This window comes from Mobula hypostoma, unplaced genomic scaffold, assembly GCF_963921235.1.
Source record: "Mobula hypostoma unplaced genomic scaffold, sMobHyp1.1 scaffold_70, whole genome shotgun sequence".
Classification (NCBI taxonomy): domain Eukaryota; kingdom Metazoa; phylum Chordata; class Chondrichthyes; order Myliobatiformes; family Myliobatidae; genus Mobula; species Mobula hypostoma.
The window spans coordinates 172,321-189,447 of NW_026948262.1; the positions used below are offsets into that span (position 1 = coordinate 172,321).

The window sequence follows — 17,127 nt, forward strand, 5'->3', positions numbered from 1 at the left end:
GACTGGATAGACAGGGATTGATTGGGGATGGCTTTCCACATGGTAGGCCGTGCCCAGCCTCAGCATTTTTCAAGGACGTTACCAGGAAAGTGAATGAAGACAAGGCAGTGGATGTTGCCTACGTGGACCTTAGCAAGGGATCGGACAAGGGAGACTGGTCAGGAAGGCTCTGTCACTCAGCAGTCAGGACAAGGCAGTGAAATGGATCGGACATTGGCTTTGTGGCAGAAACCAGAGAGTGGCAGTATTGGCCCCTACAGCACTCCCTCGTCCCCATCACCCACTCCTCCCCGACACCCCTCCCTATCTCCATCGCACCTTCCCTCCCCATCTCTGTCACTTCCTCCCTTCCCTACACTCCTCCATCCTCTGCACCCCTCCCTTTCTCCATCACTCTCTCCCTCCCACACCCCTCCCCGTCTTCATCACCCTCACCCTCCCCAGCCTTTCTCCTGTGATCTTCAAGGCCCCTCTGACCCTCACTCACTCTGTACCTCAGATCTCCCCCTCCCCCTGGACCCTACACCCCGCCGTTACTCTGCCAGGTCCCCACAGCGATCTCTCTCCGTGACGGACGCTCCCCAGACCCGGGTCCCGGTGGGACCTTCGATGGCGCGGAGTCCCTCTGCCTCATGGGGAGATGTTTCCCCGGGTCCCATCTCCAGGTCAGGGGGGTCCCTACCTGATGGGGACCAGATCCCAGATCCAGGTCTCTGGGAAATACTCCCGGACCTTTTCTTCAGTGAGACTTGCTGCAAGCCAGGGACTTGGGGGTGAGACGGACATGGGTGAACTATGTAGGACATCCAAGGGATGTCCCAGTCATCCCAGATCCCCAGCAACAAGCCTGTTTATTGTTAAGCCTGGAATACCAGACCCTGCGATGAAAAGCTCTGGGTGTGCCCCGGGAAGGGGGACATCAGAGGGTTTCAAGGTTTCAAAGGTACATTTAACGTCAGAGAAATGTATAGGTCGAATGGTCTCAAGAGATTGTGAATGGGAAGTTTGCTCAAACCGGGTGCTGAGGTGTTCCCACAGCTCAGGGAGCCCTGTTCCAACAGCCCCCCCCCCTACAATATCCTGGGGGAGCAGCCAGAAGTCATGTACAGTACATATTGCCACCAACGACGTAGGAAGGGGAAAGGGAGGAGGTCCTGAAGAAAGAATACAGGGAGTTAGGAAGGAAGTTGAGAAGCAGCACCTTAAAGGTAGTGATCTCGGGATTACTGCCTGTGCCATGTAACAGTGAGGATAGGAATAGAATGAGGTGGCAGATAAATGCGTGGCTGAAGGATTGGAGTAGAGGGCAGGGAATCAGATTTCTGAATAATTGGGGCAGGAGAGACCTGTACAAAAAGGGACGGGTTCCACTTGAATCGGAGGGGGACCAATATTCTCTCGGGCAGGCTTACTAGAGCTGTCGGGAGTGGTTTAAACTAATATGGCAGGGGGATGGGGACCAGTATGATGGAGCTGAGGGTGAGCCAACAGGTTCACAAGTGGATGATGAATGTAAGGAAGGACAAGCCAATGGTTGGATACAAATGCAGACAGGGCAAAGAGTTAGATAGTATCAGAGGCAAAATTCAAAAGGGCGAAGGATGCAGGACTGCAGGCGCTGTATGTAAATGTGCATAGCATTTGGAATAAGGTAGACGAACTTGTAGCGCAATCAGAGATTGGTCGTTATGACGTTGTGGGCATCGCACTGAATCGTGGCTGAAAGAAGGTATAGTTGGGAGTTTAGGGTCAAAGGGTTTACTTTGTATTGAAAGGAGAGTCACTTTGTGGGTGGAGATAAGAAAGTGCAAGGGTAAAAGAGAACATTGTAGGAATCATATGGAGGCCTCCAAATAGTAGCCAAGATCTGGGGTTGAGATTGCAGAGGGAGCTGGAAAAGGCATGTAATAAGGGTAATGACACAATTGTATTGAAGGACTCCAACATGCAAGGGGATTGGGAAAATCAGGTTGGTGTTGGATCGCCGTTCTCCGTCTCTGCGACCTGCCCGTCCCCGACACCGTTCTCCGCCTCCGCGACCCGCCCGTCCCCGACGCCGTTCTCCGTCTCTGACATTCCCCCCGTCCCCGACGCCGTTCTCCGTCTCTGACATTCCCCCCGTCCCCGACGCCGTTCTCCGTCTCCGCGACCCGCCCGTCCCCAACGCCGTTCTCCGTCTCTGTCATTCCACCCGTCCCCGACGCCGTTCTCCGTCTCCGCGACCCGCCCGTCCCCGACGCCGTTCTCCGTCTCCGCGACCCGCCCGTCCCTGACACCGTTCTCCGTCTCTGTCATTCCCCCCGTCCCCGGCGCCGTTCTCCGTCTCCGCGACCCGCCCGTCCCCGACGCCGTTCTCCGTCTCCGCGACCCGCCCGTCCCCGACGCCGTTCTCCGTCTCTGTCATTCCTCCCGTCCCCGACGCCGTTCTCCGTCTCCGTGACCCGCCCGTCCCCGACACCGTTCTCCGTCTCCGCGACCCGCCCGTCCCCGACGCCGTTCTCCGTCTCTGTCATTCCCCGCGTCCCCGACACCGTTCTCCATCTCTGCGACCCGCCCGTCCCCGACACCGTTCTCCGTCTCCGCGACCCGCCCGTCCCCGACACCGTTCTCTGTCTCCGTGACCCGCCCGTCCCCGACGCCGTTCTCCGTCTCCGTGACCCGCCCGTCCCCGACACCGTTCTCCGTCTCTGTCATTCCCCCCGTCCCCGACGCCGTTCTCCGTCTCTGTCATTCCCCCCGTCCCCGACGCCGTTCTCCGTCTCCGCGACCCGCCCGTCCCCAACACCGTTCTCCGTCTCTGTCATTCCCCCCGTCCCCGACGCCGTTCTCTGTCTCCGCGACCCGCCCGTCCCCGACGCCGTTCTCCGTCTCTGTCATTCCCCCCGTCCCCGACGCCGTTCTCCGTCTCCGCGACCCGCCCGTCCCCAACACCGTTCTCCGTCTCTGTCATTCCCCCCGTCCCCGACGCCGTTCTCTGTCTCCGCGATCCGCCCGTCCCCAACGCCGTTCTCCGTCTCCGCGACCCTCCCGTCCCCGACACCGTTCTCCGTCTCCGCGACCCGCCCGTCCCCGACGCCGTTCTCCGTCTCTGTCATTTCCCCCGTCCCCGACGCCGTTCTCCGTCTCCGCGACCCGCCCGTCCCCGACGCCGTTCTCCGTCTCCGCGACCCGCCCGTCCCCAACACCGTTCTCCGTCTCTGACATTCCCCCCGTCCCCGACGCCGTTCTCCGTCTCCGCGACCCGCCCATCCCCAACGCCGTTCTCCGTCTCTGACATTCCCCCCGTCCCCGACGCCGTTCTCCGTCTGTGTCATTCCCCCCGTCCCCGACGCCGTTCTCCGTCTCTGTCATTCCCCCCGTCCCCAACACCGTTCTCCGTCTCTGTCATTCCCCCCGTCCCCGACGCCGTTCTCCGTCACCGCGACCCGCCCGTCCCCGACGCCGTTCTCCATCTCCGCGACCCGCCCGTCCCCGACGCCGTTCTCCGTCTCCGCGACCCGCCCGTCCCCGACGCCGTTCTCCGTCTCTGTCATTCCCCCCGTCCCCGACGCCGTTCTCCGTCTCCGCGACCCGCCCGTCCCCGACGCCGTTCTCCGTCTCTGCGACCCGCCCGTCCCCGACACCGTTCTCCGCCTCCACGACCCGCCCGTCCCCGACGCCGTTCTCCGTCTCTGACATTCCCCCCGTCCCCGACGCCGTTCTCCGTCTCTGACATTCCCCCCGTCCCCGACGCCGTTCTCCGTCTCCGCGACCCGCCCGTCCCCGACGCCGTTCTCCGTCTCTGTCATTCCCCCCGTCCCCGACGCCGTTCTCCGTCTCCGCGACCCGCCCGTCCCCGACGCCGTTCTCCGTCTCCGCGACCCGCCCGTCCCCGACGCCGTTCTCCGTCTCCGCGACCCGCCCGTCCCTGACACCGTTCTCCGTCTCTGTCATTCCCCCCGTCCCCGGCGCCGTTCTCCGTCTCCGCGACCCGCCCGTCCCCGACGCCGTTCTCCGTCTCCGCGACCCGCCCGTCCCCGACGCCGTTCTCCGTCTCCGCGACCCGCCCGTCCCCAACACCGTTCTCCGTCTCTGTCATTCCCCCCGTCCCCGACGCCGTTCTCTGTCTCCGCGATCCGCCCGTCCCCGACGCCGTTCTCCGTCTCCACGACCCTCCCGTCCCCGACACCGTTCTCCGTCTCCGCGACCCGCCCGTCACCGACGCCGTTCTCCGTCTCTGTCATTTCCCCCGTCCCCGACGCCGTTCTCCGTCTCCGCGACCCGCCCGTCCCCGACACCGTTCTCCGTCTCTGTCATTCCCCCAGCCCTGCGAGCCTGTCCTCCGCCCCTCTCCCCGCGATACCCAATGCTGCTGTACGCTTTGTTCTTTTAGTGAACTGCCCCCCCCAAACTGGGACTCTCACCCCCCCACCACATTACACCATTGTTGATCCTTGTGCAATAGGAGTCCCCCCCTCCCTCTTTACACCCCTTCCCATCTCCGTCACCATGTGTTGGCGCGTGGCCAAGTGGTTAAGGTGTTCGTCTGGTGATCTGAAGGTCGCTAGTTCGAGCTCTGGCCTAGGCAGCGTGTTGTGTCCTTGAGCAAGGCACTTAACCGCACATTGCTCTGCGACAACACCGGTGCCAAGCTGTATGGGTCCTAATGCCCTTCCCTTGGACAACATCGGTGGCGTGGAGAGAGGGGAGACTTGCGACATGGGCAACTGCCCGTCTTCCATACAACCTTGCCCAGGCCTACACCCTGGAAGCCTTCCAAGGCACAGATCCACGGTCTCATGAGACTAACAGATGCCTAAAAAGAAAAGTCCCCCCCCAAACCCCGGTCAATGTTAGGGGAGGACGTTCGATGGTCTGGAGACCTTGCTCCGTGGGAAGATAATTCCTTGGACTCCCAGCCAGGAGGGTTTCAGATCCTGAGCACCATTCCGAGACCTCGAGTTCGCACCTGATGGGCACAAGGTCCCAGATGCAGGTCTCGGGGAAATATTTCTTCCCTTCGGGGAGACGGAGGTGGTGGCGGAGTGGGGGGGAATCAGGAAGGTCGCTAGGCACCCTGAGTAACGCTGTCCCAGTCCTCAGGGTAGCATGCCAGGTCTACACCCACCCGGAGATGTTGGGGGTGATGTAGCGCTCCACAGGGGTGTGAAAATCTCACCCGTCAGACCCCTGCGGCTCAGTGATAGAAAGTGTGTTGAAGGGGAGGGGGCATTGGGAGGGTGTGTAGATCAGGCGAGGTGCAGGAGGGAAGAAGCGGAGGGTTTTTAAGGGTAGAGAGCAGTGATACAGGGAAGGAGAATAGAGGACAGAATGGATAGGGAGAAAAGGGAGAATGTATGGAAGAAAGGAGTGTGGATGTAGGGACAGAGGGATAAAAAGAAAAGGAAGAGTGGGGAAGGGAGAGAGAGTGAATGTAGGGAGAGGTGGAGAGAGGGAAAGGGGAGAGTGGGGAAGGGAGAGATGGACAGAGGGAAGGGAGAGAGAGTGAATGTAGGGAGAGATGGACAGAGGGAAAGGGGAGAGTGGGGAAGGAGAGATGGACAGAGAGAAGGGAGAGAGAGTGAATGTACGGAGAGATGGAGAGAGGGAAAGGGGAGAGTGGGGAAGGGAGAGAGAGTTAATGTAGGGAGAGGTGGAGAGAGCGAAAGGGGAGAGTGGGGAAGGGAGAGATGGACAGAGGGAAGGGAGAGAGAGTGAATGTAGGGAGAGATGGACAGAGGGAAAGGGGAGAGTGGGGAAGGGAGAGATGGACAGAGGGAAGGGAGAGAGAGTGAATGTAGGGAGAGATGGAGAGAGGGAAAGGGGAGAGTGGGGAAGGAGAGATGGACAGAGAGAAGGGAGAGAGAGTGAATGTACGGAGACATGGAGAGAGGGAAAGGGGAGAGTGGGGAAGGGAGAGAGAGTTAATGTAGGGAGAGATGGAGAGAGGGAAAGGGGAGAGTGGGGAAGGGAGAGAGAGTGAATGTAGGGAGAGATGGAGAGAGGGAAAGGGGAGAGTGGGGAAGGGAGAGAGAGTGAATGTACGGAGAAGTGGAGAGAGGGAAAGGGGAGAGTGGGGAAGGGAGAGAGAGTGAATGTAGGGAGAAGTGGAGAGAGGGAAAGGGGAGAGTGGGGAAGGGAGAGAGAGTGAATGTAGGGAGAGGTGGAGAGAGGGAAAGGGGAGAGTGGGGAAGGGAGAGAGAGTGAATCTAGGGAGAGATGGACAGAGGGAAAGGGGAGAGTGGGGAAGGGAGAGAGAGTGAATGTACGGAGAGATGGAGAGAGGGAAAGGGGAGAGTGGGGAAGGAGAGAGTGAATGTAGGGAGAGGTGGAGAGAGGGAAAGGGGAGAGTGGGGAAGGGAGAGAGAGTGAATGTAGGGAGAGATGGAGAGAGGGAAAGGGGAGAGTGGGGAAGATGGGAGAGTGGATAGGGAGAGATGGAGAGAGGGAAAAGGGGGAGTGGGGAAGGGAGAGAGAGTGAATCTAGGGAGAGATGGACAGAGGGAAAGGGGAGAGTGGGGAAGGGAGAGAAGGACAGAGAGAAGGGAGAGAGAGTGAATGTAGGGAGAGGTGGAGAGAGGGAAAGAGGAGAGTGGGGAAGATGGGAGAGTGGATAGGGAGAGATGGAGAGAGGGAAAAGGGGGAGTGGGGAAGGGAGAGAGAGTTAATGTAGGGAGAGATGGAGAGAGGGAAAGGGGAGAGTGGGGAAGGAGAGAAGGACAGAGAGAAGGGAGAGAGAGTGAATGTAGGGAGAGGTGGAGAGAGGGAAAGTGGAGAGTGGGGAAGGAGAGAGTGAATGTAGGGAGAGATGGAGAGAGGGAAAGTGGAGAGTGGGGAAGGAGAGAAGGACAGAGAGAAGGGAGAGAGAGTGAATGTAGGGAGAGGTGGAGAGAGGGAAAGTGGAGAGTGGGGAAGGAGAGAGTGAATGTAGGGAGAGATGGAGAGAGGGAAAGGGGGGAGTGGGGAAGGGAGAGAGAGTGAATGTTGGGAGAGGTGGAGAGAGGGAAAGGGGAGAGTGGGGAAGATGGGAGAGTGGATAGGGAGAGATGGAGAGAGGGAAAGGGGAGAGTGGGGAACGGAGAGAGAGTGAATGTAGGGAGAGATGGAGAGAGGGAAAGGGGGGAGTGGGGAAGGGAGAGAGAGTGAATGTAGGGAGAGGTGGAGAGAGGGAAAGGGGAGAGTGGGGAAGGGAGAGAGAGTGAATGTAGGGAGAAGTGGAGAGAGGGAAAGGGGAGAGTGGGGAAGGGAGAGAGAGTTAATGTAGGGAGAGATGGAGAGAGGGAAAGGGGAGAGTGGGGAAGGGAGAGAGAGTGAATGTAGGGAGAGGTGGAGAGAGGGAAAGGGGAGAGTGGGGAAGATGGGAGAGTGGATGTAGGGAGAGATGGAGAGAGGGAAAGGGGAGAGTGGGGAAGGGAGAGAGAGTGAATGTAGGGAGAGGTGGAGAGAGGGAAAGGGGAGAGTGGGGAAGATGGGAGAGTGGATAGGGAGAGATGGAGAGAGGGAAAAGGGGGAGTGGGGAAGGGAGAGAGAGTGAATCTAGGGAGAGATGGACAGAGGGAAAGGGGAGAGTGGGGAAGGGAGAGAGAGTTAATGTAGGGAGAAGTGGAGAGAGGGAAAGGGGGGAGTGGGGAAGGGAGAGAGAGTGAATGTAGGGAGAGGTGGAGAGAGGGAAAGGGGAGAGTGGGGAAGGGAGAGAGAGTGAATGTAGGGAGAAGTGGAGAGAGGGAAAGGGGAGAGTGGGGAAGGGAGAGAGAGTGAATGTAGGGAGAGGTGGAGAGAGGGAAAGGGGAGAGTGGGGAAGGGAGAGAGAGTGAATGTAGGGAGAGATGGACAGAGGGAAAGGGGAGAGTGGGGAAGGGAGAGATGGACAGAGGGAAGGGAGAGAGAGTTAATGTAGGGAGAGATGGAGAGAGGGAAAGGGGAGAGTGGGGAAGGAGAGAGTGAATGTAGGGAGAGATGGACAGAGGGTAATTAGAGAGCTGTGGACTGGCACTTCAAGATCACCCTACACGCCAGCACTAATTCATGCTTCTGTGTCCAGTCACTTTACAATTGACTGCCCATTACGTCACACACTTGTCCGGGCTAAACAGCATTGGCCGTTCCCCTGTCCACGTCTGCGTCATGATCTCGCCTCGCTCCCTATCGGGACCGAGAGATCCCGAATGGTTGGGGAGTGAGAGAGAATCACATTTGGAGTAGTGAGGGTCCTTTGTCGAGTGACACCACATAGTGAGGCAATGCCCCTCGGGTAGGAGACAGGGTGGCTCCGTGCAACCCCCATACTTACCCACGGAAGTTCTGCGGAGATAGGGCCATTCGTCGTACGCTTCGCAGTCCACAGGGGCGTGATAATCAAGGTCAGTGAAGATCTTCAGACCCATTCCCTGTGGAGGTCAAGAGAGAGTCAGTGGGAGGTCAGAGGTCATGCATCTTACCCCCCCCCTTTTCTGCACTCGCATCATCCACACCTTGCTGAGAGAAAGGGAGGTGTGTGTGTCTCTCTCTGATACCCTCCCAAAGAGCTCCACCCTCCCCCTTTCCTTCCCTCCTCTCCCTCCCTCTCTTACCCTGCTTTCCAAAGATCTATCCCTCAACGTCCATTCCCTGCCTCACTCTGTCTCTCACCCAATCCCTCACCTTTCCAGATCCCCCCCTGTCCTTGCTTCCTCTCCCCTCCTCTCTCGACCTTACTATCTTCATTTCCTCTCTCTGTCTCTCCTGAAGATCTCTTCCTCTTTCCTTCCCTGCCACTCTCTCTCCCAATCCCACACCCTCCCAAATATATCCCTCATCTGTGCTTCCTTACCTCCCCTGCCTGTCTCTCATTCTATCTTCTCTATCTCTCTCTCTCCTCCTCTCTCTCATTCACTTTTTCACAAAGATCTCTTCCTCTCTCTATTTCCTTTCTTTCTCTCTCTCTCTCTCTCCCCCCCCATGGTTTCTGTACAAAAGACCTCCCTTCCCTTTCTTTCCCTGCCCCTTATCTCCCCCACCTCCTTCCATTTTTCCCAATCCCCCACCCACTGTCCTTCCTTGAAATTTTTCATCTCCCTCTAAACCTCAGCCTTCCTCGGTCCCACCCGCTCCCTCACAACTCATTATCTGTGAAATAGGAGGCACCTCGAGCAGCTGACTGACGTCGAAGACCGACTTCTGGTTGGACTGGGGGACCCACATGTTCCTGTCAGCTTTTTCACAGAAGTCGGCGTCGCTCTCCATGACCAGATAATGGTAATTATGCAGGTCGGCCGTTGGCAGGCTGGAGTAGATCTGCACAGAGAGAGAGGCACAGTGAAAGAGAGACGGTGAGAGAGGACGGGGGAGAGAGAAAGAAAGGGAGAGAGGGAGGGGGAGAGAGGGAGGGGGAGAGAGTGAGGGGGAGAGAGTGAGGGGGAGAGAGTGAGGGGGAGACAGATGGGAGAGAGAGAGGTGGGAGAGTGGGTGAGAGAGGGGAGAAAGAGGGAAAGAGAGAGGGGAGGAGGGGGAGAGGGGAGAGGGAGGAGGAGAGGGGGAGGAGGAAGAGAGAGGTGGGAGAGGAGGGGAAGAAAGAGGGGAAGAGAGAGGTGGAGGGGAGGGGAGAGAAAGGGGAGAGGGGAGAGGGAGGGAGGAGAGAGGTGGAAGGGGAGAGAGGGGAAGAAAGAGGGAGAGAAGGGGAAGAAAGAGGGGAGAGAGGTGGAGGGGAGGGGGAGAGAGGGGGTTGTGACAGGGGAGAGGGGTGGGGGAGAGATAGAGGTGGGAGAGAGGGGTAGGAGGAGAGGCATAAAGGAGGGAGAGGAATACGGATTGTGAGGAAATGGGAGGGAGGGTGAGTGGAAGAGAGATGGTGGTGGGAAAGGAAGAGGACAGAGACAGAAATGGATGGAAAGGAGAGAGAGGGGGAGTCAGTAGAGGAACAAGGGTTAGGAAAATGTAAGGTTGGGGACACAAGGGAGGAAGAGAGCGAGGGAATACTTCAGTGAGAGAGGGACAGATGTGAACACAGCCACTCCCTGAGCCAGGGGTCGTTCGGACAGGGATGGGGAGGGGGAACCCAGGCCCGATTCTCTCCCTCCCTCCCTCCCTGACCCAGGGGTCGGTGGGACAGGGATGGAGAGGGGGAACCCGGGCCCGATTCTCTCCCTCCCTCCCTCCCTGACCCAGGGGTCGTTCGGACAGGGATGGGGAGGGGGAACCCGGGGCAGATTCACCCTCTCCCTCCCTCCCTGACCCAGGGGTCGGTGGGACCGGGACAGTGGATGCAGGGGGAACTTACACTGTCGATTGTTAGCTCCTTCTCCGGTTTCAAGAGCAGAACACTCTGATCCACGACACGGAGACCGCACAGGGAGCCCGGCTGTGCCTGAAGGTTGACCTTCATCGAGGTGCCCGGGAGCTCCTCCGAGCTGGAGAACTGGAGCTGCACCTGAGACAGATAAAAGAGGGTGTGAGGGAGGCCGGGGTCACGGTCTGGGGCGTAGGCTCCAACGCACAGTACGAAAGAGGGTTGTAAACTTAGCCAGCTCCGTCACGGGCATGAGGCTCCCCACCATCAAGGATATCTCCAAGAGACGGTACTGCAAGAAGGGGGCATTCATCACTCAGTATCCCGGCTCGTGTCCTCTTCTTCCTTCTACCATCAGGGAGGAGGTACAGGAGCCTGAAGGCACTCACTCATTGATTCAGGAACGGCTTCTTCCTCTCCGCCATCAGATTTCTGAATGGACGTCAAACCCATGAACAGTACCTCACTATCTCTCCCTTTGTGCACAACAATAATCTTCACGTCCTGCACACACAATCTTCATATGTTTACCCAGGATCTCACAGCATACCTGAACGCCAGGGATATCGAGTCTGATTCTCACTCTGAAGCAGGCACGGAAAGGTCAGATCAGGTATGAGGGAAAGGGGTGATCGGGAAGAGGGAGTGACCCGGCAAATGAGAGAGTAAGGGTCAGCATCCCCCAGCGAGCTCGGGTGCAGGAATCCACCGAGGTTTCGGCAAATCGAACAGGGGCAAAAACAAAAACGGGAACTCTGAATCGAGGTCTCTTTGGGGTGGGCGGGGGCCTTCTGCTGTTGCGTGGATGGCACAGGGTGGGTCAGTGCTTTTGCTGCCGCTTGCGAGAAGGGAGGGGGAAGGCAGCTTCGGGGGCCTTGGTGTTTTTATCATACATCCCAGGGCCTTCCTTGTTTCGTGGATGTCTGTGAAGAGTGCAAATTTCAGGGCATATTGTTCTGTGGGTGTTTGTGAAGAGTACGAATTTCAGGGCGTATTGTTCTGTGGGTGTTTGTGAAGAGTACGAATTTCAGGGCGCATTGTTCTGTGGGTGTTTGTGAAGAGTACGAATTTCAGGGCGCATTGTTCTGTGGGTGTTTGTGAAGAGTACGAATTTCAGGGCGCATTGTTCTGTGGGTGTTTGTGAAGAGTACGAATTTCAGGGCGCATTGTTCTGTGGGTGTTTGTGAAGAGTACGAATTTCAGTTTCTATTGTTTTCTGGGTATCTGTGAAGAATACGAATTTCAGGGCGCATTGTTCTGTGGAGGGCTGTGAAGAGTAAGAATTTCAGGGCGTATGCTGCATACACTCTTATGTTATAGTGAAGATCAGAACTTCTAAATTCATGATACACAGAAGAACTCAGGACAGGAAAATTTTTAATTCGGGAAGGGCAAACTATGAGGCTCTAAGGCTAGAACTTGCGGGTGTGAATTGGGATGATGTTTTTGCAGGGAAATGTACTATGGACATGTGGTCGATGTTTAGAGATCTCTTGCAGGATGTTAGGGATAAATTTGTCCCGGTGAGGAAGATAAAGAATGGTAGGGTGAAGGAACTGTGGGTGACAAGTGAGGTGGAAAATCTAGTCAGGTGGAAGAAGGCAGCATACATGAGGTTTAGGAAGCAAGGATCAGATGGGTCTATTGAGGAATATAGGGAAGCAAGAAAGGAGCTTAAGAAGGGGCTGAGAAGAGCAAGAAGGGGGCATGAGAAGGCCTTGGTGAGTAGGGTAAAGGAAAACCCCAAGGCATTCCTCAATTATGTAAAGAAAAAAAAGATGACAGGAGTGAAGGTAGGATTGATTAGAGATAAAGGTGGGAAGATGTGCCTGGAGGCTGTGGATGTGAGTGAGGTCCTCAATGAATACTTCTCTTTGGTATTCACCAATGAGAGGGAACTTGATGGTGAGGACAATATGAGTGAGGTTGATGTTCTGGAGCATGTTGATATTAAGGGAGAGGAGGTGTTGGAGTTGTTAAAATACATTCGGATGGATAAGTCCCCGGGACCTGACGGAATATTCCCCAGGCTGCTCTGCGAGGCGAGAGAAGAGATTGCTGAGTCTCTGGCTAGGATCTTTATGTCTTCGTTGTCCATGGGAATGGTACCGGAGGATTGCAAGGAGGCAAATGTTGTCCCCTTGTTCAAAAAAGGTAGTAGGGATAGTCCGGGTAATTATAGACCAGTGAACCTTACGTCTGTGTGGGAAAACTGTTGGAAAAGATTCTTAGAGGATCTCTGGGCATTTAGAGAATCATGGTCTGATCAGGGACAGTCAGCATGGCTTTGTGAAGGGCAGATCGTGTCCAACAAGCCTGATAGAGTTCTTTGAGGAGGTGACCAGGCATATAGATGAGGGTAGGGCAGTGGATGTGATCTATATGGATTTTAGTAAGGTATTTGACAAGGTTCCACACAGTAGGCTTATTCAGAAAGCTAGAAGGTATGGGATCCAGGGAAGTTTGGCCAGGTGAATTCAGAATTGGCTTGCCTGCAGAAGGCAGAGGGTGGTGGTGGAGGGAGTACATTCAGATTGGAGGACTGTGACTAGTGGTGTCCCACAAGGATCTGTTCTAGGATCTCTACTTTTCGTGATTTTTATTAACGACCTGGATAGGGGGGTAGAAGGGTGGGTTGGCAAGTTTGCAGACGACACAAAGGTTGGTGGTGTTGTAGGTAGTGTAGAGGATTGTCGAAGACTGCAGAGAGACATTGATAGGATGCAGAAGTGGGCTGAGAAGAGGCAGATGGAGTTCAACCCAGAGAAGTGTGAGGTGGTACACTTTGGAAGGACAAACTCCAAGGCAGAGTACAAAGTAAATGGCAGGATACTTGGTAGTGTGGAGGAGCAGAGGGATCTGGGGGTACATGTCCACAGATCCCTGAAAGTTGCCTCACAGGTAGATAGGGTAGTTAAGAAAGCTTATGGGGTGTTAGCTTTCATAAGTTGAGGGATAGAGTTTAAGAGTTGCGATGCAGCTCTATAAAATTCTGGTTAGGCCACACTTGGAGTACTGTGTCCAGTTCTGCTCGCCTCACTATAGGAAGGATGTGGAAGCGTTGGAAAGGGTACAGAGGAGATTTACCAGGATGCTGCCTGGTTTAGAGAGTATGCATTATGATCAGAGATTAAGGGAGCTAGGGCTTTACTCTTTGGAGAGCAGGAGGATGAGAGGAGACATGATAGAGGTGTACAAGATAATAAGAGGAATAGATAGAGTGGACAGCCAGCGCCTCTTCCCCAGGGCACCACTGCTCAATACAAGAGGACATGGCTTTAAGGTAAGGGGTGGGAAGTTGAAGGGGGATATTAGAGGAAGGTTTTTTACTCAGAGAGTGGTTGGTGCGTGGAATGCACTGCCTGAGTCAGTGGTGGAGGCAGATACACTAGTGAAGTTTAAGAGACTACTAGACAGGTATATGGAGGAATTTAAGGTGGGGGGTTACATGGGAGGCAGGGTTTGAGGGTCGGCACAACATTGTGGGCCGAAGGGCCTGTACAGTGATGTACTATTGTATGTTCTATGTTCTAACTCAGTCTGGGTCTCACCAGGCAAGGAACCAGAATGTCCGGGCAAAGAGGGATTGGCAGGCTCCCCCCAACCCACCCACGAAATACACCCCAGAGCATCTGGGAATTCAGGACTAATCAGACAGGCCCCGTGTCCAGACGAAACAATAACAACCAAACTACTGCAATACTTTGAAAATCTCCCGCTAATTCAATTCCCCCACATTGAATAAAAGTGATAACTACAGAGCGAGCTCAACAATCCCCATGACCCCCAAACACTTAAAACCAGAGCTAGACCAAAGACAAATGATCAGACATGAAAGGTGGACAGTTTGTGGCACTGGATACCCACAAAGAGAAACAGAGAGAAAAACAATCCACGTACGAACTGAAAAATAAATCATTTTTCGTTTTGTTAAACCTGACACCTGCTTGTGTCCGAGGGTTGGGACACCAGGGAGTGAGGAAGTAGGGAGCGGGAAGGGAGGAGGTAATCGGAGGGGAAGATGTTAGGGTGAAGGGTGTCAGGGGAGAGAGAGAGAGAGAGAGAGAGAGGGGGGGAGGGAGAGGAGAGCTAGAGAGATTGAGAAAGGGAAAGAGAGGAGAGAAGACAGAGAGGGGAGAGAGAGAGGACAGAGAGACAGAGAAAGAGGGAGGAAGATAGATATAGAGATAGAGAGAGGAGCCAGAGAGAGAGTGAGAGAATGGCAGGGAGAGAAGAGAGAGGAGAGGGAGATAAGCAGGGAGAGAAAGTATTCGGGGTGTGACAGATAAGGGAGCGATCGGAGAGGGAGTGATCGGGGAGGGAGCGATGGAGGGGGAAGGGATCAGGGAGGGTGTAATGGAGGGGGAGGTGTTGAGGGAGGGAGCGATGGCAGGGAGGGAGGGATGGAGGAGGGGGCGGTCAGGGAGGGAGCGATGGAGGGGGAGGGGGTCGGGGAGGGATCAATGGAGGGGGAGGTGTTGGGGAGGGAGCAATGGAGGGGGAAGGGGTCGGGGAGGGAGCGATGGAGGGGGAGGTGATGAGGGAGGGAGGGATGGAGGAGGGGGCGATGGGGAGAGAGGGATCACGGAGTAATGAGGGATTAACGCATGAGGAGGTATGAGGGATGGAAGAATGTGTGAGTGTGAGTGGGAGGGAGTGAGGGAAGCTGGATCATCACCTGATTGTGGAAGCATTTGGCGACACTGAACATCGCGGCGTCAGCGATTACTTCTCCATTCGGAAGCACGGTAAAGACCAGGATCCGGGCAATGGGAGACAGATCCGGCGTGATCTGCTGATGGAGTGTGAAGGATCCCTCTGCGAGGACAGAGAGAGAGACCGAATCAGATCACAGAGATCAACTGTGGATCACACTGAAGCAAATAAAACCACCCCAGCAGCAACACCAAACAGCAAATCAGACACTGTGTCCGTACCAGACACCAGTCACAGTTATAGACGCCGGTCACAGTCACAGACACAGACACCGACACCGGTCACAGTCATAGCTATCGCTCACAGACACAGACACCGGACACTGACATAAACACCAGTCACAGTCACAGACACTGGTCACAGACACAGACACCGACAATGGTCACAGACACAGACACAGGTCACATTCAGAGATACAAGCACCAATCTGAGACACAGACACCGGCCACAGTCACAGACACCAGTCATAGTCACTGGTCACAGACACAGACACCGGTCACAGACACAGACACAGACACCAGTCACTGTCACAGACACAGACATCCATCACAGTCAGAGACACAGTCACTGGTCACAGAAATCAGTCACAGACAAAGACACCGGTCACAGACACAGATACTGGTCACAGATAAAGACACCAGTCACAGACACAGACACAGACATCCATCACAGTCAGAGATACAAGCACCAATCTGAGACACACACACCAGTCACTGTCACAGACACAGACATCCATCACAGTCAGAGACACAGTCACTGGTCACAGAAATCAGTCACAGTCACAGTCACAGACACAGACACTGGTCACAGACACAGGTCACAGTCACAGACACCGACAATGGTCACAGTCACAGACACAGACACTGGTCACAGACACAGACACCGGTCACAGTCACAGACACCGACAATGGTCACAGTCACAGACACAGACACTGGTCACAGACACAGACACCGACAATGGTCACAGACACAGACACAGGTCACATTCAGAGATACAAGCACCAATCTGAGACACAGACACCGGCCACAGTCACAGACACCAGTCATAGTCACTGTCACAGACACAGACACTGGTCACAGACACAGACACCGGTCACAGACACAGACACAGACACCAGTCACTGTCACAGACACAGACATCCATCACAGTCAGAGACACAGTCACTGGTCACAGAAATCAGTCACAGAAAAAGACACCGGTCACAGTCACAGACATTATCACAGTCACAGACACTGGTCACAGGCACGGATACCCAGTCACCGACAAAGACACCGACACCTGTCACAGACATAGGCACCGGTCACCATCACAGACACAGTCACCAGTCATAGTCGCAGACCTCAGTTACAGACAAGGACACACACACAGACACCAGTCACAGGCACAGTAAATGATACTATTCACACACACACAGACATCGGTCACAGTCACAGACATAGACACTGGGTCACAGACATAGTCACAGACATCGGTAACAGACACAGATACTGGTCACTGTTAGAGACACAGACACTGGTCACAGGCACAGCTACCGGTCACAGATAAAGACACTGACACCTGTAACAGACACAGGTACTGGTCACCATCACAGACACCAGTCACAGACAGAGTCAGCAGTCACAGACAAAGATCCCAGTTACAGACTCAGACACTGATCACAGACTCAGACTTCCTTGGACCCCTGCGGTCTCCACGCCTTCCCTCGGACTCCAGCCACCCATTTTTCCATCCCTGTTCTGGAACCTTCCCTCCCAGTTCTGTGGACCGTCTCGATGGGACTCTGGGGATGTGGGGTTTCCTCATGTTCATCGGTGACGATCAACGTTCCTACCCTCTGTGCCTTCAATGGAGTGAGAGCTCTTCACAAAGCTGACAATCCTCCCTCTGGCCATCACCTGAGGAACAGAGGACAGATAATCACCCTCGAGGTTGGACAATTGGCCGGGTACAGCGGGGAGAATAGGGAGAGGGGTGAGCTGTTGACCCTCGAGGTTGGACAAGTGGTCTGGTACAGGAGGGGAGGAGGGGAGGAGGGAAAGAGGGAGGGAGGGAGGGAGATAGTGATAAAGAGAGAGAGAGAGAGAAAGAGTATTGAGTTGACTTTCGAATTTGGACAAATGGTGAGGTGCAGAGGAATTTCCTCGTGAGTCTCATGCAGTGATGGAGG

General features: G+C 55.4%; 1 protein-coding gene across 3 annotated transcripts in view; it reads right to left on the reverse strand.

Moving 5' to 3' along the window:
* Window positions 1-17,127, reverse strand: part of LOC134342247 (alpha-2-macroglobulin-like) — a 182,923-nt gene that overhangs the window by 90,714 nt on the left and 75,082 nt on the right. For all 3 annotated transcript variants that reach the window (XM_063040210.1, XM_063040209.1, XM_063040208.1), the window contains exons 13-17: window positions 16,792-16,855; window positions 14,922-15,061; window positions 10,235-10,384; window positions 9,103-9,252; window positions 8,270-8,366 (exon numbers count right to left, since the gene is read on the reverse strand). In XM_063040210.1, coding sequence (XP_062896280.1) covers window positions 8,270-8,366; window positions 9,103-9,252; window positions 10,235-10,384; window positions 14,922-15,061; window positions 16,792-16,855 — 601 coding nt within the window. The remainder of the gene's footprint in view (window positions 1-8,269; window positions 8,367-9,102; window positions 9,253-10,234; window positions 10,385-14,921; window positions 15,062-16,791; window positions 16,856-17,127) is intronic.